The 24,966-nt window shown below is 41.0% G+C and overlaps 1 protein-coding gene across 1 annotated transcript in view; it reads left to right on the plus strand.

Moving 5' to 3' along the window:
• The first annotated feature begins 8,790 nt into the window (after positions 1-8,790).
• Positions 8,791-24,966, plus strand: part of LOC112256625 (TOG array regulator of axonemal microtubules protein 1) — a 39,853-nt gene continuing 23,677 nt past the window's right edge. The window contains exons 1-2 of the mRNA XM_024429992.2: positions 8,791-10,590; positions 20,381-20,447. Coding sequence (XP_024285760.1) covers positions 9,556-10,590; positions 20,381-20,447 — 1,102 coding nt within the window. The 5' untranslated portion in view covers positions 8,791-9,555. The remainder of the gene's footprint in view (positions 10,591-20,380; positions 20,448-24,966) is intronic.

Genomic DNA, 24,966 nt, shown 5'->3' on the forward strand with positions numbered 1-24,966 from the left:
TCATTTATAAACTTATTTGAACAAGAACAGTTATGATAGACAGGATTGTGTCGAGGCACAGATCTGGAGAAGGTTACCAAACATTTCTGCAGCATTGAAGGTCCCCAAGAACACAGTGGCTTCCATCATGCTTAAATGGAAGAAGTTTGGAACCACCAAGTCTCTTCCTAGAGCTCGCTGCCAGGCCAAACTGAGCAATCGGGGGAGAAGGGCCTCACTGTACACTGATAGTTTTTTTTTTTAAATGCATGGGCAGCATCATTGCGTAGGACTTCCTATGGATTAAGGATTGATCACATATTTCCATCCAGGTCATCAGGAGGGATCAGCCAATGAGTTATAATCATGAGCAAACGTTCCATAACTGCAGGTGGCGGTAAATCTAGTGGTGAACGACTCCAACTCCTGCCATCAGAGTTGTTGGAGTCAACCCTCTTGTAGTGGAAGAATGAGAGAATGTGATAATCGCAACTAGCAACTGGCAGTCTCATGGAAGTCACGCCAGGAGAGGTGTGACGACTAATGAAACTTGAATTGATGAAATGAACCTTAGTGTGAATTAAAATATCATATTTGGATTGTTTTAATAGTTTATAAAGAGCTATGAATTCTGATATGTTTCATTGAACTGTAAGAACTATGGATTTATTGTTACAGGGAAACTATTATTCTGTTTGTCGGATGGCGGATAGTTCAAAGAGGAGCTACACGGGTGTGCTCTTATCATACAGTGTTGAGGTGTGATTATTAGATTTGATTTGATTTGATTGATTTGATTGAGGTGTGATTATTAGATTAGAGCAGTGGTTCCCAATCTTTTTATAGTCCCGTACTCCTTCAAACATTCAACCTCCAGCTGCGTACCCCCTCTAAGCACCAGGGTCAACGCACTCTCAAATTGCCACACACAAGCTATACGATACATTTATTAAACATAAGAATAAGCGTTACATGGTCGCTGCCCATTAACAAACTTTACCGTTTTCACTGTAGTGTCCAAAACGTCTTTCAAGCTCTTCAGGCATTCTCTAGGCATCAAGAGCCTCTCGGTAGATGCTGCAGTGTACCCAAGTGGAGTCGGGAGCAACTGCTTGCAAGCGCGTTACCACTCCACTATGTCTCCCTCATGTGGACCGTTAGTGGAATTCCTGCCAGAAAGTAACAGTTAATGTGATTGGATGTTAATTATTTGACTAGGCTACCTGTATTTAACATTGTGTTGTTATTTTTCTGAACACTAGTTTAACTTTATTTTTGGCAGTGAAACGAGGCTACCTCACCAACATATATAGCCCCGTTGGAGAATATAAATAAACTGTTTGAAAATGTGAAGGCTTTTTTTTTTAATGTGAATCACATTTTTATTTGGCGTACCCCGATGGCAGTTTGGGAATACCTGTAGAGAATGCTGGTGAAGTTTTATGCATTTTGTTTTAATGTTTTGGGCCATGCAAGGTTATATTAATTAGACGATAGGAGATATTTGGCGCTCTTGGAAGAAAAAAAGCTGGGCTTAAACCTAGATCATGGAGTCATTGGTAAACCGATCTCCTGACATAATTTTGTATGTCATAGTGATTAATTTGATATGCTGTTAAGAATTAGGATATTTTGTATTATATTTCTGGTGAAGATTTTTGGTATGTACCATTTGTTAATTGTATTCTTATTGCGTAACTGTAATACATCGGATTACTTTTAAATGGATATGAACCGTAGTCCTCACATTTCTGAGTAATATTCCTTGAAATATTATTTGATATGTCTAATGGTTAATATTATTGACAATATACATAGCATATATACTCGGTCTCTAATTGTGCATCTCTGAGTTAAGGTTAAGTCAATAATTTAATTCTAAGACATAGATTGCAAGATATTAACTCCTTGTTCCTCAGCCACTTAATAATTGCATAACGGTAAACATAGACTAGCATTTTATAGTATTCCGAGTGGTGACGCAAGGCTCGCAACCTTGGCTATACCCACTGATTACGATTATGGGTCTATAGCGTTCACATAATACTGGAGTCAGATTGATAAATTTAGTTTATTATTCAATGTAATTTTTACACATCTACATAATGGAGACCTCTCATCCTCAGTCGATGGGGATTTCCACCACCCTACATAATGGTTGGAAAATTTCCACCAAACTGAATGGAGACTCGTCCAGTTGATGGCTGACCAAAACAAGCCAAAATTAGATACAGCTGAAATGTCAGTGTGATGAGTCACTAATAAACTAGTGGATTGAGCGGTTTGACAATATCTACTAACCAAAATATTCAAGGCTAATCTGTAGCCTACGCCAGCCTAGCTTCCTACGGTAAATTTTTCATTGGTACCATTTATAATATTAGATTTTTTACACCAAAAACAAACATACATTTACAACGTGCAAACGCACACAAACAACAACTACATACAGTATCAACAGAAAGTATGTATACCCCTTGACTTATTCCACACTTTGTTGTGTTACAGCCTGAACTCAAAATAAATTTAAAAGTTTTTTTTCTCACCAATCTACACACAATACCCCATAATATAAAAGTACTCAATAATATAAAAGTACTCCATGCTCACAGCTACAGTTGACATCAGATGTTTACATACACCTTAGCCAAATACATTTAAACTTAGTTTTTCACAATTCCTGACATTTAATCCAAGTAAAAATTCCCTGTGTTAGGATCACCACTTTATTTTAAGAATGGGAAATGTCAGAATAATAGAGAGAATGATTTATTTCAGCTTTTATTTCTTTCAACACATTCCCAGTGGGTCAGAAGTTTACATACACTCAATGTATTTGGTAGCATTGCATTTAAATTGTTTAACTTGGGTCAAACTGTTCGGGTAGCCTTCCACAAGCTTCCCACAATAAGCTGGGTGAATTTTGACCCATTCCGCCTGACAGAACTGGTGTAACTGAGTCAGGTTTGTAGGCCTCCTTGCTCGCACATGCTTTTTCAGTTCTGGCCACAAATTTTCTATGGGATTGAGATCAGGGTTTTGTGATGGCCACTCCAATACCTTTACTTTGTTGTCCTTAAGCCATATTGCCACAACTTTGGAAGTATGCTTGGGGTCATTGTCCATTTGGAAGACCCATTTGTGACCAAGCATTAACTTCCTGACTGAGGTCTTGAGATGTCGCTTCAATATAGGTGCATGATTTCCCTTCATCATGATGTCATCTATTTTGTGAAGTACACCAGTCCCTCATGCAGCAAAGGACACCCACATCATGATGCTGCCACCCCCGTGCTTCACGGTTGGGATGGTGTTCTTCGGCTTTCAAGCATCCCCATTTTTCCTCCAAACATAACATTGGTCATTATGGCCAAACAGTTCTCTTTATGTTTCATCAGACCAGAGGACATTTCTCCAAAAAAGTATGATCTTTGTCCCCATGTGCAGTTCCAAACCTTAGTCTGGCTTTTTTATGGCAGTTTTGGAGCAGTGGCTTCTTCCTTGCCGAGTGGCCTTTCAGATTATGTCGATATAGGACTCGTTTTACTGTGGATATTGATGATGTTGTACCTGTTTCCTCCAGCATCTTCTCAAGGTCCTTTGATGTTGTTCTGTGATTTATTTCCTTTTTTCGCACCAAAGTACATTCATCTCTAGGAGACAGAACGCCTCTCCTTCCTGAGCTGTATGACGGCTGTGTGGTCCCATGGTGCCTCTTTGGGATAGGTGGGACGCAAATGTCTCAACTGGCCAATTGTCAGGGAAAATGCAGAGCGCCAGATTCAAATAAAATACTATAAAATTCAAACTTTCATTAAATCCCACATGTAAGATACTCAATTAAAGCTACACTCATTGTGAATCCAGCCAACATGTCAGATTTTAAAAATGCTTTTCAGCGAAAGCATAAGAAGCTATTATCTGATGATAGTACCAGCAGTAAACAAAGGGGTTAGCATATTTCAACCCTGCAGGCGCTACACAAAACGCAGAAATAAAATATAAAACATGCATTACCTTTGATGAGCTTCTTTTGTTGGCACTCCAATATGTCCCATAAACATCACAATTGGTCATTTTGTTTGATTAATTCCGTCCATATATATCCAAAATGTCCATTTATAAAGCGCATTTGATCCAGAAAAAAACAGCTTACAAAAACGCAACGTCACTACAAAATATTTCAAAAGTTGCCTATAAACTTTGCCAAAATATTTCAAACTACTTTTGTAATACAACTTTATGTATTTTTAAACGTTAATAATCGATCAAATTGTAGACGGGGCAATCTGTTTTCAATACAGGAAGAAAACCAACCAGCGTTACTTTTCACGTCTTGCGCTACTCACAAAAGTGTTACCCAGTTCCTAGTTGGCCTACTTCTTTATTACACAAAGGAATAACCTCAACCAAATTCCAAAGACTGGTGACATCCAGTGGAAGCGGTAGGAACTGAAAACAGGTACTTAAGAAATATCCCTTGGCAATGACAAATCAGGGAACAGAGAGGGAAAACAAAAAATTCTGAACAGTTAGTCCTCGGGTTTTGCCTGCTACATAAGTTCTGTTATACTCACAGACATGATTCAAACAGTTTTAGAAACTTCAGAGTGTCTTCTATCCAAATCTATGAATGATATGCATATATTATATTCTTGGCATGAGTAGCAGGAAGTTGAAATTGGGCACGCTATTTATCCAAAAGTGAAAATTCTGCCCCCTAGCCCCAAGAGGTTTTAATACATGTGTACGAATGAACGTGGTAGCTTCAGGCATTTGGAAATTGCTCCCAAGGATGAACCAGACTTGTGGAGGTCTACCATTTTTTTCCTGAGGTCTTGGCTAATTTCTTTTGATTTCCCATGATGTCAAGCAAAGAGGCACTGAGTTTGAAGGTAGGCCTTGAAATACATCCACAGGTACACCTCCAATTGACTCAAATTATATCAATTAGCCTACCAGATGCTTCTAAAGCCATGACATCCTTTTCTGGAATTTTCCAAGCTGTTTAAAGGCACAGTCAACTTAGTGTACGTAAACTTCTGACCCAGTGGAATTGTGATATAGTGAATTATAAGTGAAATAATATGTCTGTAAACAATTGTTGGAAAAATTACTTGTCATGCACAAAGTAGATGCCCTAACCGACTTCCCAAAACTATAGTTTGCTATAGTGGTTGAAAAACTAGTTTATGACTCCAACCTAAGTGTATGTAAACTTCCGACTTCAACTGTTCATTCCTAGTGCCTGCATTATTGTTTGCCACATGGCCTTAAATTGTACCAATTCGTTTTTCTCTGTCACCCATGCTATTTCAATAATTAAATAATAAATCATTCGATTTTTCCATTGTGTTAATGATAGTGGATTAATTGATTTTCAATTTCTAACACAAGTTTGTTTTGTTGGCACCCATTTAATTAGCCCCAAGGTAACCTTGTTAAATTTAGTTAATTCTCTTAAGTTGATGACTGTTCTCTCATTAGCTATTGTTTGAAATGTACAATACAACATACTTGATATGGTTATCAACTTGCGTACCCCTAAAATGGTTTAATAAAGTTGTGCAGGGTGTACTATTAGCATGCTAACACTCATTAAGACAGACTAGGATAACAAGTAGCATAGCTAGTAGCATAGCTAGCCATCACTAGCCTTTACTGGTTGAAGTTGAAGTAACTTCTGAGTGTAATATTGTTGACTGATGACTATTATATATATAATATATAATTTAGACATTTGGACGAAAGCTAAATGAAGACACCAAAACTCTAAAAAACTATAAAAATAAAGTGTTAAACAATATTTCAGATTTTAGATTCTTCAAAGTAGCCAACCTTTCTCTTGATGACATCTTTGCACACTCTTAGCATTCTCTCAATCAGCCTCATGAGGTCGTCACCTGGAATACATTTCAATTAACAGGTGTGCCTTGTTAAGTTAATTTGTGGAATTTCTTTCCTTCTTAAGACAAGGAAAGGGTTGGTATACAGAAGATGGCAAGAATAGCGCAAATAAGCAAAGAGAAACGGCAGTCTAGCATTACTTTAAGACATGAAGGTCAGTCAATCCGGAACATTTCAAGAACTTTGATAGTTTCTTCAAGTGCAGTTGCAAAAACCATCAAGCGCTATGATGAAACTGGCTCTCATGAGGACTGCCACAGGGAAGGAAGACCCAGAGTTACCTCTGCTGCAGAGGATAAGTTCATAAGAGTTACCAGCCTCAGAAATTGCATCCCAAATAAATGCTTCAAAGTTCAAGTAACAGACACATCTCAACATCAACTGTTCAGAATCAGTGTGAATCAGGCCTTCATGGTCAAATTGCTGCAAAGAAGCCACTACTAAAGGACACCAATAAGAAGAGACTTGCTTGGGCCAAGAAACACAAGCTAAGGACATTAGACAGGTGGAAATCTGTAATTTTGTCTGAAGAGTCAAAATATGAGCTTCTTGGTTTCAACCATAGTGTCTTTGTGAGACGCCGAGTGGGTGAAAGGATGTTCTCCGCATGTGTGGTTCCCACTGTGAAGCATGGAGGAGGAGGTGTGATGGTGTGGGGGTGCTTTGCTGGTGACACTGTCAGTGATTTATTTAGAATTCAAGGTACACTTAACCAGTATGGCTACCACAGCATTCTGCAGTAATACGCCATCCCATCTGGTTGGACTCTCATTTGTTTTTCAACAGGACAATGAACCAACACACCTCCAGGCCATGTAAGGGCTGCTTGACCAAGAAGGAGAGTGATGGAGAGCTGCATCAGATGACCTGGCCTCCACAATTTGAGATGGTTTGGGATGAGTTGGACCACAGAGTGAAGGAAAAGCAGACAAGTGCTCAGCATATGTGGGAACTCCTTCAAGACTTTTGGAAAAGCATTCCAGGTGAAGCTGGCTGAGAGAATGCCAAGAGTGTGCAAAGCTGTCATCAAGGCAATTTTTGGCTACTTTGAAGTATATCAAATATATTTTGATTTGTTTAACATTTGCTAACTACATGATTTTACATGTTATTTCATCGTTTTGATGTCTTCTCTATTATTCTACAATGTAGAAAATAAAGAAACCCTTGAATGAGTAGCTGTGTCCAAACATTTGGCTGGTACTATATGTGTGTGTGTTTCGTTATTGCTTGAAATCAGGCATGGATTAACTGCTTTCAAAGGTAAAAAAAATTGCTTCCATACCCCGCTTACGTGATTTTTGTTGAAAACGTCACTTCTGTGTATGGACAAATGGGATAGATACAATGAGTCATCTATAATTCTCTATGTTCTCAACCTAAATATATAACTCCATACATATCCCAATGCTCAGCTTAATGCAGAGTTTAAGACAACTCGGAAACCCGAGTTAAAATTTGAGCATGTTTTTTGTTGTTGTTGCATAGAACTTCTTAAGTTCCTATTTGGTTGATTCTACTACTTTCCAAGTGGGACGCTCAAACTTTTTATCTTTCTATGAGATTCCAAGTCGATCATTTCACAAATCTTTTATTGGTCTCCCAAGCGGCACAGCGGTCTAAGGCACTACATCTCAGTGCAAGAGCCATAACTACAGTCCCTGGTTTGAAATCACATCTGGCTGTGATTGGGAGTCCCATAGGGCAGCGCACAATTGGCCCAGCATCGTCTGGGTTTGGCCGGGATAGGCCGTCATTGTAAATAAGAATTTGTTCTTAACTCCAATCAAAATCAAATCAAATGTATTTATATAGCCCTCCGTACATCATCTGATATCTCAAACCAGGCTATGAGGGGTGGCCAGTCCTCTTCTGGCTGTGCCGGGTGGAGATTATAACAGATTATAACATGGACAAGATGTTCAAATGTTCATAAATGACCAGCATGGTCAAATAATAATAATCACAGTAGTTGTTGAGGGTGCAGCAAGTCAGCACCTCAGGAGTAAATGTCAGTTGGCTTTTCATAGCCGATCATTAAAAGTATCTCTACCACTTCTGCTGTCTCTACAGAGTTGAAAACAGCAGGTCTGGGACAGGTAGCACGTCCAGTGAACAGGTCGGAATTCCATAACCGCAAGCAGAACAGTTGAAACTGGAGCAGCAGCACGGCCAGTTGGACTGGGGACAGCAAGGAGTCATCATGCTTAACTGACTTGCCTAGTTAAATAAAGGTTAAAGCTCTTTTATGTTTAGATAAGAATTGTATACCTGTCTTGTATACCTATACACCATTCCGGTGTGTGTTTAATAAAAAATATTTGAAATAAATAAAGGTTAAAGAAATAATAATGGTCAAACATGGGCATAACCAGAGTATCTGTACACAAATAATACTGTTCCTGATAGCATTGCTTCCTCTCCAGGCAGGGCCCAGCAGGTGGTATTGGCAGGTGGAAGATGCTTTTAGATCTGAATCCACTGCGCCTACATCTTGGCACTCCCCCACCATTGAAAAAAATATTTTGGAAGATATAGAAATGCATATATTAATATCTACAATTAATGCATACTTTTAAATTATATTATGTGAGCTAAACATAAAAATGTATGACAAATTATTAAATCATTTAAAACAAAGTTCTAATGTTAATGTCCCTGCTAGAACAAAAAACAACTGAAATACAAGTAATGTAGTCCTTGAAACATTGAATTGAAATACTATAGACTTTCATTCATTCTATGGAGGACTGCTTCTTCTGCGGAGTGTCAATTTGGCCTACTAGTGGGTTCAAAGCATTTAATTGGCAGATACATAGACTGGTTAATTGTATAATTGGATCTGAAGACCTGTGTATTCATAAATTCCGAGTTGTCACGAATGCAGCATTTTTCCAACAACTCGCGTCACCATGGAAGCGATCCGTTTGTGTCATGTTGTATTCGCCATTTTGATGGTTCTATGTGTGTGGGCTACGGCGATGAATGTCTCTACAGTGCAGCTAGCTAGTTAGTTTACAAACATTCAACATAAAGTCTCATACTGTTACATACAATTAACCGAAGAGATCAAGGAGATGTGTGCAACTTTTTTGTATGCCGGACGTCAAATTTGAACGACTAATCGGAATGCGAAGTCTGCAATTTAGTCTGTTTTCTAACTTCGCCAGCTAGCCGCCAGGTTTCTTCTACTAAGCCGCAATTCAAAGTCGTACGTTAAGCTAAAAGCTAGCGATGATATTGGATTCTATGGAAATCATACATCTGAAGAGGTACTGGCAGCGACGTCGCCCTGACACGCTATTTCTGGACATTGAATGATTTCTTCCTAGTTATGCAGCTAGTTAGCTATGTTAGCTAATTTAGCTGAAATACAACATGGGCTTTCAAATACAACATTCCACCGTGCCTTTTTTCGTCATGGCTATGTAGGGGAACGCACAGCAAGCTACAAGTGTTTTTATTTTCACTCAACGTTGCTTTCACCGTTCACGTTCCAGTTGTCTCGTAGACTAGCACAATGAACCGTTATTCATAAGAAACTGCAAATGTCCAATCGAACCACCAAGACAAGATGATGAGTCAAAGAAACGGGCAATATTGTCCTCACAGAAATGTGATTGCTTCATTAGATTCTTCCCTTTGACCACATCAAAAGGACCATCAATTATGATTTTTGGATTGATACCCCAGGAGTTACATGAACAGCTCATAGACCTTAAAAACTACCAAAATCGAACAAATGGTGTGGAAGAGCTGAAAAAACTCCTCTTTGGATTGGACTTGAAGCCAGTCCCCTCGGACAGTATTGTGGAGTTTATATATTTTCTCCACAGACTTCTAGATGACACCAACTTCAAAGTCTTGTATGGCACTTTACAGGTGATAAACCTACTCATCCAGAAATTGGATTACAATATAGACAAATATTTCAAACAGATAGTATGTGTGGCTCTGAAACCCCTTGGAGACAACCGTGCTGTCACCCGGAATGAGTACATGAATGTGTTCAGGCAGTTGACTAGAATTGTAGGGCCACAGAAAGTGTTAGACCTTGCCATTGGACACCTGAGACACAAGAACTCCAGGGTCAGAGAGGATGTCATCAACATCATCACAGCAGCTATGCTCACCCACCCCAAGAAGGACTTCAACATCCCCAGCCTCTGCTTTGAAGTTGCACCATACTTGGCGGACAGCAAGAAGAAGGTCCGCCATGCAGCCCTAGAACTATTTGCTGTTTTTGACCATTGCCTTGACACAGGGAAAAAACAGCCCCTAATGAAGGCTGTAGACAGAGTGGAGCTCAATGGGGATGTGGAGGGTCTTATGGCAGCTGTTCAAGCAAGAAGAGCCAGGCACATACTTCCCAGACTGTCCTCCGATGGGATGGTAGAATACGCCCTTCTAATCCCTAAATCAGGACAACGACGGTCACCACAATTTGGGTCAGGAGCTGACCTGGAGTGGGTGCTCAATGGTGGGCGGATCAGCAGTGCCAAGAGCATCAGGACGGAACCAGACTCTGACAGGCTGTATCATGGTTATGGAAGTTTGGGCTCCCTCATTGATGACCTTCCACTGCAGAGGAGAATTGTCAGTGCAGGCAAAGGGAAGAACCAGCTTCCCTGGGAGAGGTCAAGCCTTCCTTCCACAGTGAACATCCAGCCATGCAGTACCTCTAACGGAAAATCCTCTGATCAGGTTGGTCATAGTTGACGCCAAGGTTACATCAAACAAAAGTCTGCTGTTGACACTTGTTTATCATTTAGCTTTTTTTATGTAGCAAAGTGTCATTCTAGGCTACAGGTACAATAATCTTATTTCCATAGTGGCACCATAATTACATGGAAGAAGGTGCAAATAGAATGAGGTTTGTGACCACCCAAAGTGAAAATCTGTCAAATATTAGTTTGCAGGAACCTGAAAGTTCACTGGAACAATAACACGCAGTATACTAGATATTGACAAAGGCTTGTGTTGGGACAATATGGAGTTGTATCCATAACTATTTGTTTGATGGCTGATTTGGGCAATTCCACGTAGAGGAATTATGTTTTGACTCCGATTTGTCACTTTAAAGGGAAGGTAGCATACTCTTAATCACAATATGGAGACCCCGGCAAGCCAGCCTATTCCTTGAAGGTTAACTCCAACAGAAATAACTTAAAATGTATAACCTCAAATTAAACCAAATCGTTTACACTCATGACTACTTCTTTCAATAACATTTTCAGCCAATTTACATGTTAATACTTTATAAATGTATTGTTAGAAATCAACTTGCAAGGTTGCTAGCCAACTAGCCTGCTAAAGTTAGCTCTACTAGCCTGTTAACATTAGCCCTACCAGCCTGCTAATGTTACGTTAGAACTGCATGAGTCAGCCATTTGCTATCAACACCTAGCTTACAGCTACATTAACCCTCTACGCTACAGACGATGTTGTGAGAAGACCGATTTTCGGGATGTCTCATGGTCTGACAAACGCCACTCTTGCTCTGTCACCTTTCACCGCAGATGCAAAAGTGTGACATTGGCTGATGGGGTGGAGTGAGACACATCCAATGCAAAAAAACAGATGTGCATATTATGTATGCATATTATGTGTGTGTGAGCAAATGATGATGTGAGTGTTTGTGTGTGTTGGAGTGTCAGTGTGCATGAGTGTGTAGGGCCCTAAGAGTGCATAGAGCCAGTGCAAAAATAAAATACAAGGGTCAACTCAGTCAGTGTAGCCTTTATGTTAGCTATTTAGTTAGTTATTTAGCAGACATGGTTTGGGGATGGAAGCAGATCAGGAGCCTTTTGGTGTCAGACATGATGCACCAGTACCGCTTACTGTGCGGAACCAGAGAACAGCCTATGGCTTGGGTGGCTGGAGTCTTTAATGATTTTTCGGGCCTTTATTTTCACACTGCCTGATATCGAGCAGGGAGCTCAGCCCCAGTGATGAAGCCCCCCTCCCCCGTTTCCTTTAGTCCACGATCAGCTTTTGGCCTTACTGACATTGAGGGAGAGGTTGTTGTTCCGGCACTACACTGTTAGGTCACTGACCTCCCTGTAGGTTGTCTCATTGTCACCTGATCACCTACCACCGTTGTGTCGTCAGCAGACTTTATGATGGTGTTCGAGTCGTGCGGGCCACACAGTTGTGGTTGAACAGGGAGTACTGGAGGGGAGTAAGCACACACCCCTGTGGGGCCCCTGTGTTAAGGGTCATAAGGCCGGTGGTGATGTTGCCGATGACCCTCACCACCTGGGTTCGTCCCGTCAAGAAGTCCAGGATCCAGTTGCAGAGTGAGGTGTTCAGTCTGAAGGTCCTAAACTTGGTGACGAGCTTGGAGGGGACTATGGTGTTGAATGCTGAACTATAGCCAATGAACAGCATTCTCACATGTCGGCAAAAACATAACACCTTGAGTTAAAAATATATATATTTGGGATATTGAACTACAGTAGGTGAAGTGAATTTACATCCGGTAATCGAATTACATCATTGCTCCCTGATCTGTACCATACAGAAAATGATAATTCTCGATATGAATATCATTCCCTTCATGGTGTTGTATCCTAATAGGTACACAAAGGTACAAAATATGCAAGGTCCTTCTTTTGCATATTTGAGTATACGACGCACTGGCTATTATTGTAATGATCTCCGCCCCCAAACAATACCACATTCAGTTGGTCCGAACCAGACCAAATCTGAAACAATCATAGACATCTATGTTTCACAAGTTTGGACACCACAGTAGAGTACAGTAAAGTATATATGTATAATACAGTACATAACATTCTACTCTAGTGCTGTACTTTACAGTGTAGGGTTGGCCGGTATCTTGATTTAAATACCGTGCCATCACGGGATATATAGGTTATTACCGGTAGTGCACACAAGGGGCGCAATTTCTTTTTCGAATGGAAAAAACAAAACAAAAATGCCACTTACCAGAATGCTAAGAAGTACTAAGGAATCCTCATAGTGGATGCTTGGTAAATGCTAACGAGCGCATGCAAACATTTACTACTAAGACAGACAATCCAGCTCATAAAGTTATGCAAGCATCTCAAAACACAGTTTGCAACATGCACAAAACAAATATTAGACAGCTGGGATCTTAATCCAGGAGGGGATTGTCTCTGCTGCTGTTACCAAGAAGCTTGATCCTGCAAGCTAACATTAGCCACCTAGCTAACATTAGCAACCAAAACCCAGCTAGATAGAATTTATTTGGCACTTCTTAGATAGTTAACTTAATAGTTATAAGATATATAGCTGGCAAACAGTCGTGAATTCCATACAAGTGTAACTTGATCACCTCACTTAATTTGCACTACAGGACTGACTCACCACAAGAAGCTCCCATTTTGCATGTTCTTTTTTGTAAACAAACACACGTGACTGGCTCAAACAGCTTTTCGGGAAACTAGTACCGGTAGCTTCATAATGAAGGCAAAATTATGAACGTGATCTGCTTTATCTATTACCTAGTGCACAAGTTGACTGCAGGTATTTATTTAAAAAGTACTAATATTCAAATGTCTAAAAATTAAAAGACGATATTGGAAAATCATACTGATGGTATTTGTAAATACCCCAGGATAACTGTGTGGAGTTTGTGACAGTAACTATGTGAGCTTATTACAGTATTATATACATTTTGTTCTGGGATTTCTAGTGTAGCTTGTCAGCATCATATAGCAAAACATCTTAGATTTTTATAGATAACTTTTAATAGTTTGTAGCTCAAACCATTCGGACTCTACAGAAGTTTTTGTAAAATGACCCGGGCCCCTTCCCGATCCCGGGCCCCTTCCAGATCCGCCCTTGTCTCACAAACACCACTCTAGCGCAGCCCCCATTAATCACACATACTAATAGTTGGTATTTACGGATGCAGAAGAAATAGAGAAATCCGATTAGAAGTCCAAAACATGCCAGCGTTACGGTGGGACTCATTGGGTTAAGGGACATTTCCCTTCTCTGCTTCAGCTTGAGTTTTTGTAAAAACTACTCCACAGATATGGCTCTTTTACAGCTTGTGCTCAAAATCTTTACAGCCCTGAACAACAATTAATACGCTCTTGGTATCTTTCTAGAATTATCCAAAGTGTTCAACACGGTTGATTATGAAATATGGCTCGCTAAGTTGCATTATTACAGTTTTCACGATTATACATATAAATGGCTATATAATTATGTTTATGATCGAGAACAATTTGTATATGCAATTGCTCGTGCATCTACCAGGGCCAAGATATCATGTGATGTTTCACCCCTTGGACCTTTGTTATTCCTAATCTATATCCATGTCCTTGCTGCTGTGTCTGCTACCGTACTTACCGTTATTGTTACTGATGATACCAACTTCATTTTATCACACAAGAATTTCAATTCACTTATCATTGAAGCCAACTCCAGCATGGCACATTTTATGAATGGTTCCAGATAAACTACCTTTAAATGCTTTTAAAAAATCCAACTTCATTGTATTTACTGGTAAGAATATGAAATATTTTTTTTTTTTTTTAAAGCCAGTATTTCAATTGGTGGGAATGAAATGGAGCAGGTTTCATCCTCTAGATTCCTGTTCTTGTTGATGAAAAGTTGTCCTGTAATGATCATATTCACTTTGTCTGCAGAAAAGTTGGTATCATCAGAATGATTTGTGATTTGGTTCAGGTTTGCTTCCTAACACACACTATACTATAGCTTAATTTACCCATATCTCATTTACTGCAATATTGTCTGGGCCAGTACATATGCTTTCTACCTACACAAATGACTCATCACACAGAAGAAATTGGCAAGACTAGCCGCCTCTAACGGCTTGGCTCCATCTGCCCATCTGTTTTAGACAATATAGTGAGTTGCTTATCTACAACATTAATATACAAGAAACAATGCACCTTTATCTACAAATACACATACCTCCCAGACAGCCTACCTAATCCTTTCAATAGATTCTTCCAGGTTCATTCCCAAATCCATGCAAACAACACACAGCGATAACCTTCACCCTCCCCACTGCTGCACCTCACATAGTCAATTCTCTATCAGATACAAAGGTTCCATACTCTGGAATTCTTATATTCACATTGCCAAAACATCATTATCCATCAATAACTTAAAGCGTAGACAAGGGGTCAGACTGAAAAATCAAACTACGGAGTAGTCTCGTTCATGTAGCTTAACTCTCTTACTCACACACACACACACACAATTAAACATGTTTTTTCTTGTACAGTTGAAGTCGGAAGTTTACATACACTTAGGTTGGAGTCATTGAAACTAGTTTTTAAACCACCACAAATTTCTTGTGAACAAACTATAGTTTTGGCAAGTCAGTTAGGACATCTACTTTGTGCATGACACAAGTAATTTTTTCCAACAATTGTTTACAGACAGATTTTTTCACTTATAATTCACTGTATCACAATTCCAGTGGGTCAGAAGTTTACATACACTAAGTTGACTGTGCCTTTAAACAGCTTGGAAAATTCCAGAAAATTATGTAATGGCTTTAGAAGCTTCTGATAGGCTAATTGACATAATTTGAGTCAATTGAAGATGGACCTGTGGATGTGTTTCAAGGCCTACCTTCAAACTCAGTGTCTCTTTGCTTGACATCATGGGAAAATCAAAATAAATCAGCCAAGACTTCAGAAAAAAATGGTAGTCCTCCACAAGTCTGGTTCATCCTTGGGAGCAATTTCCAAACATCTGAAGGTACCACGGTCATCTGTACAAACAATAGTACGCATGTATAAACACCATGGGACCACGCAACCGTCATACCGCTCAGGAAGGTTAGGCATTCTGTCTCCTGGAGATGAATGTACTTTGGTGCGAAAAGTGCAAATCAATCCCAGAACAACAGCAAAGGACCTTGTGAAGATACTGGAGGAAATGGGTACAAAGGTATCTATATCCACAGAAAAACAAGTCTTATATCGACATAACCTGAAAGGCCACTCCGCAAGGAAGAAGCCACTGCTCCATAACCACCATAAAAAAGCCAGACCACGGTTTGCAACTGCACATGGGGACAAAGGTCGTACTTTTTGGAAAAATAGCTTCTGATCTGATGAAGCATAAATAGAACTGTTTGGCCATAATGACCATCGTTATGTTTGGAGGAAAAAGGGGAGGCTTACAAGCTGAAGAACACCATCCCAACCGTGAAGCACGGGGGTGGCAGCATCATGTTGTGGGGGTGCTTTTCTGCATGAGGGGACTGGTGCACTTTACAAAATAGATGGCATCATGATGCAGGAAAATTATGCGCCTATATTGAAGCAACATCTCAAGACATCAGTCAGCAAGTTAAAGCTTGGTCACAAATGGGTCTTCCAAATGGACAATGACCCCAAGCATACTTCGAAAGTTGTGGCAATATGGCTTAAGGACAATAAAGTCAAGGTATTGGAGTGGCCATTACAAAGCCCTGATCTCAATCCCATAGAACATTTGTGGGAAGAACTGAAAAAGCGTGTGCGAGCAAGGAGGCCTACAAACCTGACTCAGTTACACCAGCTCTGTCAGGAGGAATGGGCCAAAATTCACCCAACTTATTGTGGGAAGCTTGTGGGAAGGCTACCTAAAACGTTTGACCCAAGTTCAACAATTTAAAGGCAATGCTACCAAATACATTGAGTGTATGTAAACTTCTGACCCACTGGGAATGTGATAAAATAAATAAAAGCTGAAATAAATCATTCTCTCTAATATTATTCTGACATTTCACATTCTTAAAATAAAGTGGTGATCCTAACTGACCTAAGACAGGGAATGTTTACCAGGATTAAATGTCAGGAATTGTGAAAAACTGAGTTTAAATGTATTTGGCTAAGGTGTATGTAAACTTCCGACTTCAACTGTATACTGAGTATATCATGTACATTTATAGTTAGTATGCTCTGTTTAACTGATGTAACCGTTTTTTGTACTTATATTTGTAGCCCTTTTGGGTTTCCAACCTCACCTGCTCAGTTTTTACCTTTTTTTTTTATCTGTACTGTTTTGTCTTTCATCTACATTTAAAAAAAAAAATGCTGAAAACATTTTGCTCCACTATTTGAAAAGAAGGAGAACAAGCTATAGAATGAAAAATACAGCCGTTTTGGTGCAGGTACAGATGATTTTATGTATGTATTATTATTCTACAAATCGATACTTGGAGTCAAATATCAATATAATATCATCCCCTCTCTACAATGGGTTTACTCCCAGATCGCCTCATCAGGGAAGTCAATCTACTAATCTCCTCGTTTTCATTCTCTCAGATACTGAAACACCCAGCTGTCAGTGTCAGACAGTGGCAGACGTTTGTTTGTCGTGGGGAAACACCGGCCATCTCCCTTTTTTCGGTATAATAGAGTAGCCTACTTGTGCTTCTGAACTGTTGCCACAAAGTCGCAACAAAAGTATAGGCTATGCGCTTAAAGATCCGTAGGGGAGAGATCCCAGCAATGGCACCTTGTCACAGAGATGGTTCGAGATAACACAGACTTTTGAGTGAGCATTCAGGTACTATTAAATCGTCGAAATTTGGAAGAATTACCATTTTGTTTTTTTGCAAGCATTTCGCTACACCCGTAATAACATCTGCTAAATATGTGTATGCGACCAATACCATTTGATGATTTGATCACAAACTACTTGTTCAACGAGGCTTTTTGAAGTTTGCTCTGTGCACCATAGTCCTTTCGGAGCCTTCCAGTGAAACCTTATGTTTATAGTAGTCCCCGTCTCCCAGCAACATCTTTGCGACACAACACGCATGTATTCAGAGGGGGCTTGACACTTAATTGGCAATGCATGTGAAGATATCGTAGGACCCGACGCGTTGTGGAACGTCAACCACTTAGGCTGCGTTCACACAGGCAGCCCAAATCTAATCTTTTTCCCACCAATTGGTCTCATGCTCAATCACGTCCGGTTTCCCGATAGCGATGGAACTTGGAACTTAAGCTTTACAGTGTTTTGACGATACATCGTTCCTATAACAGCCGACAGTGTCACATGCGTTTCCCAAAGCACCACGTAGAGAGAACGTTCGCGTCATTTGTAGCATGTGTCAATGCCGAAAGAAAGGCAGCGCTGCTCTCTGATCAGTTTCACCCATTCAAATATTACCTTAATATCAGAATTATTTTACAATACTGACGACGGATCAGCCCCTAGAGCTGTATTATAACCTATGGCTGCAAATATTGAGGTGGCTTAGTCTATTCTTACCCAACAATACTGCACAAAATTACACATTTGGTACTTCATCAAATAAAAATCGAATAAAATGTTATTTGTCACATGCTTCGTAAACAACAGATGTAGACTAACAGTGAAATGCTTACTTATGGGCTCTTCACAACAATGCAGAGAATAAAAAAGAGAAATAAAGAAAAATATTAACACGGGGAATAAATACAGAATGAGGAACGATAACATGGATATATACACGGAGTACCAATACAGAGTCGATTTGCAGGGGTGCGAGGTAATTGAGGTAGATATGTACATATAGATAGGGATAAAGTGACTAGGAAGCAAGATAACAGTAAACAGTAACGGCAACGTATGTAATGAGTCAAAATAGTTAGTCCGGGTAGCTGTTGGTTAACTGTTTAACTAACTATTTAGCAGTCTTATGGCTTGGGGGTAAAAGCTGTTCAGGGTCCTGTTGATTCCTGACGTGGTGCATCGGTACTTCCTGTCGTGTGGTAGCAGAGAGAACAGTGTTTGACTTGGGAGGCTAGAGTATTTGACCATTTTTAGGGTCTTCCTCTCACACCGCCTGGCATAGAGGTCCTGGATGGCATAGAGCTTGGTCTGTCTCCTGGGCCGTATGCACTACCATCTAGTGCCTTGCGGTCGGATGCCAATCAGTTGCTATACCAAGCGGTGATGCAGCCAGTCAAGATGCTCTCAATGGTGCAGTTGTATCACTTTTTGAGGATCTGAGGGCCCATGCCAAATCTTTTCAGGATCCAGTTGCAGAGGGAGGTGTTCAGTCCTAGGGTCCCTAGCTTGGTGATGAGCTTGGAGGGCACAATGGTATTAAAACACTGAGCTGTAGTCAATGAACAACATTCTCACATAGGTATTCCTCCTATCCAGGTGGGAGAGAGCAGTGTGGAGTGCGATAGAGATTGCGTCATCTGTGGATATGCTGTTTGTAACAATTGCAAAGACATTGGCAACTTTGTTCTGAAGTGATCTGCTGTCACAGACAGACAAATGAACACCTTGCTTCTATATTAGGTGGAGATCTTCTGTGTATAAAGTAGGCAAAAAAACATCTATTGACCCACTTAGCTGTTCTGAGGCAGTTGGTAAATAACAATTGTCTAAAAGTGCAACTTTACTAACGATGGTTTTGGGAAGCGACTCTGAGATTTAACAATGCTCCTACGAAGGTTCTAATGATGAACTTAGCCTTAAGATGCTTTTGGGACTCTGGGTCCTGATCTTTTCACATCAGATTTTTTGGATTGATCAAAAGACCAATTAGTGAAAAGAAGATATGAATTGGGCTGCCTGTCTAAACGCAGCCTTACTGCTCTAGTGTTTAAGATCCCAGTGGTTAAATCTAATGACAATGGGAGTTGCCTTTAATGTGAGATGGATCTTAACACCATGTCTGAGGGAAGCTTTGGTGAGCACTGAGGTGAAAACTGCCTATCATTCTCTTAACCTCAGAGATCAATTTTACTGCGACGCTTGAAAATGTCCCATGGCTACACTTTTTATTACATATTTTACCCCCTTTTCTCTCCAATTTCGTGATATCCAATTGGTAGTTACATTCTTGTCCCATCGCTGCAACTCCCCTACAGACTCAGGAGAGGCGAAACATGACCCTGCCAAGCCGCACTGCTTCTTGACACACTGCTCGCTTAACCCAGAAGCCAGCCGCACCAATGTGTTGGAGGAAACACTGTACAACTGGCGACCGAGATCTGCTTGCAGGCTCCTGTCCCGCCACAATGAGTTGCTAGAGCGCGATGGAACAAGGAAATCCCAGCCGGTCAAACCCTCCCCTAACTTGGACGGGGCTGGGCCAGTTGTTCGCCACTTCATGGGTTTCCTGGTTATGGCCGGCTGTGACATAGTCTGGGATCGAACCCAGGGCTGTAGTGACACCTCAAGCACTGCGACAAAGTGCCTTAGACTGCTGTGCCACTCGGGACGCCCGGCTACACCTTTTATAGTAAAAGTTTAATGAGAGTAGTACACGTCATTGAAGTAGGACAGACGCCATTGAAGTTTGGGTTTATACACTGACAGAGTCCCAGAGCACACAGTTTGTTGTCTGAGCTAAATCGCTGCAACATCCCTTTGTTGATACCAATGGTTGAAATTACAGTTGATCCATGGTAGGCTCTCTGTTTTCAAATAGTCGTTTATGTTTGACATGTGAACTTTACCCAGTTTTGTGGCTCAGTGACATAATTGTCACCATAGTTATCCCCTGATTCCATCTCCTCAGGTCATCAGTGAAGACTGCTTGTCCCTCTCCCGGAAGCTGAGCCCGGAGACATATGTCCCCAGTTTTGGTAAGTGCCCATTTCCTGTCTCTTGCATGCATCATGAGCTACCACACCAGCTGACGAGGTGCAGTTGAGTTGAGTTGCTGTCAGTGCCGAAGTTAGCCTGGCTCTAGATTAAACCAGCTTTGAATTGGATTATCACACCGAGTCAAGGAGCCATGCTATTTCACGTCACTCAGAGCACTGACATGATGGATTTGCTAGGCCCCCTGGCAGAAGAGTGCCATACACACAACAAGAATCATTCATGATTGAAGAATACCATTGATTAATTGCTTATATTTTGCTGTTATTGTTGGAAAGAGAGTGTGTATGCAAGACAAGTACCAAGAAAGCCTGATATGGACAATAGCATGCATTAATATAATTTACCCTTCAAATCCTAACAAATGTCCTCTCTATCTCAAACTGGTGTGAAAAGGGATTTCTCTCCAAGAATGCATAGGTTGAGAGTTATGTTATGTACGGTGATAATATATGGAGGTGTCCTTGATGTGAGGGGGTGGTGAATTCTCTAAACATGGTTGATGTAGGAGTCAGTCACTCCTCTTCATGTTCCTGCTGTTTAGTGTCAATGCTATTCGTAGGCGTTCAATAAGTAGACACTTAATACGAGCCGTGGAGGCTGGCTTTGAGAAGGAGCTGTTGAGAATGCATTTGGTTATTACCAAACCTTGATTTGATTCTCATTAGGAAAGCAATGGGGCCGAACTTGCAAACATTAGAAAATGTTTGTTTAACCTGGACCTCAAAATGTGCCAATAAAAATTCCTGACATGGGATTTGATCACGTGCAGCTATGTGTTAGCTGTTCCCACATTTACATTTCAATAATTTAGCAGACTCTTATTCAGAGCGACTTAGAGTTAGTGCATTCATCTTAAGATAGCATAGTAAGTACATTTTTCCTTAATAAAGTAGCTATCAGCAAAGTCAATGCTAGTAGGAAAATGTAGGGGGAAAATGTGTGTTCCCATCAGATAATCTGGCAGATTTAGCCCTGTGCTAACCCTTCTCTTCCATATACGTGCAGGCTAGGGATGAATATTTTCCCCAAAATCTTCCAAGTTTCAATAGCGGGAATAATTCATATTTATCCCAGGGTCCTGGGAAATGCTTGAAAAACCGGAAGTACCTATTCAAAGCATTTAAAACCAAGATATGGTCACTGCCAGGCTTCTCCCCAAATAAGAGGGTCGCTGCGCCACCTTGTCGGCTTGGCTGCATGTGCAAATGACACTGATATTTAGTAATGATAGAGTAAATATCTTTGATCGCCAGTGACAGTATTGTGAATTGTTCATAAATTCAGAGAGTTGTCATGTTCCTCAATTAATTCAGCGCATTTTGATAAACCATTTCTGTATGGACTTCGCTTTGTGCATGGGGACATTGCCATACTGAAACAGGAAAGCCTTCCCCAAACTATCACCACAAAGTTGGAAGCACAGAATCGTCTAGAATGTCATTGTATGCTGTAGCGTTAAGATTTCCCTTCACTGGAACTAAGGGGCCTAGCCCAGACCATTATTCCTCCTCCACCAAACTTGACTTTTGGCACTATGCATTCGGGCAGGTAGCATTCTCATGGTATCCGCCAAACCCAGATTCGTCCGTTGGACTGCCAGATGGTGAAGAGTGATTCACCAATAGCGGCAAGCTTTACTCCACTCCAGCCGATGCTTGGCATTGTGCATGGTGATCTTAGACTTATGTGGCCATGAAAACCCATTTCATGAAGCTCCCGACGAACAGTTATTGTGCTGACGTTGCTTCCAGAGGCAGTTTGGAACCCGGTAGTGAGTTTTGCAACTAAGGACAGACAATTTTTACGCTCTTCAACACTTGGCGGTTCTGTTCTGTGAGCTTGTGTGGCCTACCATTTTGTGGCTGAGCCAATGTTGTTCCTAGACATTTCCACTTCACAATAAGTGCACTTACAGTTGACCGGGGCAGCTCTATCAGGGCAGAGATTTGATGAACTGACTTGTTGGAAAGGTGGCATCTTATGACGGTGCCATGTTGAGTCACTCAGCTCTTCAGTAAGGCCATTCTACTGCCAATGTTTGTCTATAGAGATTGCATGTCCGTGTGCTCAATTTTAAACATCTGTCAGCAATGGGTATGGCTGAAATTGCCGAATCCACTAATTTGAAGGGGTGTCCACATACTTTTGAATATATAGTGTATCTACCAGAGTGAAAGTTGCTATTGGTAGTGGAGATGTTGAGGAGTGAGCTAAAGGGGTGGTACCAGTGGGTCTGCCGTTGTGTATGTTACAAGGGCCAGTTGACCAGGGTGTAAAGGTCACAGTAATGAGTGTTGAAGGGGGCACTGGTATCAAAGCAGATGGCAGTTTGGTAAATTACGTCTAGTTTATTGAAGGAGGTTTTGGATGCAAGCCTGTAAAACTACGTCGCAATAGTCCAGGATTGACATTATGGTCATTTTTACAAGGGTGTGCTTGGCAGAGTGGGTGAAGGATGTTTTGTTGGGGTACAGGAAACCAAGTCTGGATTTAATTTTAGACTGCAGGTGGGGGAAGTGGGTATGGAATGAGAGTGAGCAGTCCAGCCATATACCAAGATATGTATAGGTGTCAACATACTCTAGCTCTGACCCATTCAGGGTGAAATTGTTAAGAGGACAGGCATGTTATGGTCGGTTCCGGTTGAAGAGCATACGGTTTTTTTTTTGGTATTGAGGAGTAGGTTAGGTCAGAGAAGGCATGCTGGATGTTGTTAAAGCTATGTTGTAGGGTGGTCAGCATGGTGTTCAAGGAGGGCCCAGTTGTGTACAAGATAGTGTCATCGGCATAAAGGTGGATGGGGGAGTCACCAGCAGCATGTGCAGCATTGTTAATCTACTCAGGGATAAGGTCGGCCCAAGAATCGATCCTTGTAGATACAGCCAGTGGTTTGGACTGTAGGCCTTTGGAATTCACACATTGTACACGGACAGAAAAATCATTTTCAAACCAGGCTAGACAGTTCTCTGAGAACCCTAGGTCGATGAGTCTATTGAGCAGGATACAGTGGTTAACAAAATCAAAGGCTTTAGCCAGATCAATAAAAGCAGATGCACAATACTGCTTGTTGTCAAAAGCAGATATGTTGTTTAGAACCTTCAGTGTTGCAGAGGTACACCCACGGACAGTTCTGAAGCCAGACTGCAGACTGTTCTGAAAGAACACTGTGGGACTCAAGGTGGCGGGTTAACTGTTTGTTGACCAGACTTTCAAAAACTCTAGAAAGGCAATGCAAGATGGAGATTGGTCTGTAACAGTTGGGGTCTAGCTTGTTGCCCCCTTTGAAGAGTGGTATGACGGGGGCGGCAGGGCAGCCTAGTGGTTAGAGCGTTTGACTAGTACCTGGAAGGTTGCAAGTTCAAACCCCCGAGCTGACAAGGTACAAATCTGTCGTTCTGCCCCTGAACAGGCAGTTAACCCACTGTTCCTAGGCCGTCATTGTAAATAAGAATTTGTTCTTAACTGACTTGCCTAGTAAAATAAAGGTAATTATTATTTTTCATTTTAAATGACGGCAGCAGCTTTCCAATTCTGTGGGACTTCAGATGTTTGCAAGGTGAGGTTGAAGAGGCAAGTGATGGGGGCTGAGATGATGCTTCAGAAAGAAGGGGCCCAGATCATTGAGCCCAGCTAATTTTATTAGGGTCCAGATTACTCGACTCCTTTAGGACCTCGTTCTTCTGTGCTGGCTGGAAGGAGAAACGGGGGGTGCTCTGAGGGAGAACACTACTGGGGGTAGTAGTGTTCTCCCTCAGAGCACCCCCCGTTTCTAAAAAATAAATAAATTTAAAATAAAAAAATAAAATTATGGCTCATGGCTCGCAGCAGACATGGTTAAAATGTGTGGCCAACCCTGACAAAGTGCTTGTTGAAACTCTCAACCCTTCTGACTTCATCAGAGGTGATATTGTTCTCAAAGTTGAGTGCAGAAGGCAGCTGAGAGGTTGACTTTTCATCTTCCATGGTTTTCAGTGTTCCAGAACTTGTTAGGGTCAGAACCACATGCAACTAATAGTTTTTTGTAATATCCTGATTTTGCTTTTCTGATTGATTGAGTGCTCTTGTTCCTTGCTTCCCTAAAGAGTTGCGAGTCAGAAGGTTCCGTGGAGGTCTTTGCTTCATGCCAGAGCAGGTGTTTTCACTGGATCAGCTCAGACAGTTCAGCGCTAAACCAGAAGCTGTAGCAATTTTGGTTCTAACCTTCTTAAGAGGAGCATATTTATTAAGGACTGTGAGGAAAGAGGTTTTAAAATGGCACCAAGTGTCCTCAACACAAGGGATAAGGTCAGTTCTGGGCCTGTGTACAGATGCCAGGTCATGTATCAAGGCCTGCCCATTAAAGTGCTTTAAGAGATGTTTGACAATAATCAGAGAGGGGGTGTTTAACATTGCTACCGTTGTGGACAATTCAACAGTAGTCACTATGGCCTTGGCAGAAAACTGCAGAGGAGTACTTAGCAGGCATATCAGTGAGAATAACATCTATGAGTGTGCCAT

The sequence above is a fragment of the Oncorhynchus tshawytscha genome, linkage group LG08 (genome assembly GCF_018296145.1).
Source record: "Oncorhynchus tshawytscha isolate Ot180627B linkage group LG08, Otsh_v2.0, whole genome shotgun sequence".
Lineage (NCBI taxonomy): Eukaryota > Metazoa > Chordata > Actinopteri > Salmoniformes > Salmonidae > Oncorhynchus > Oncorhynchus tshawytscha.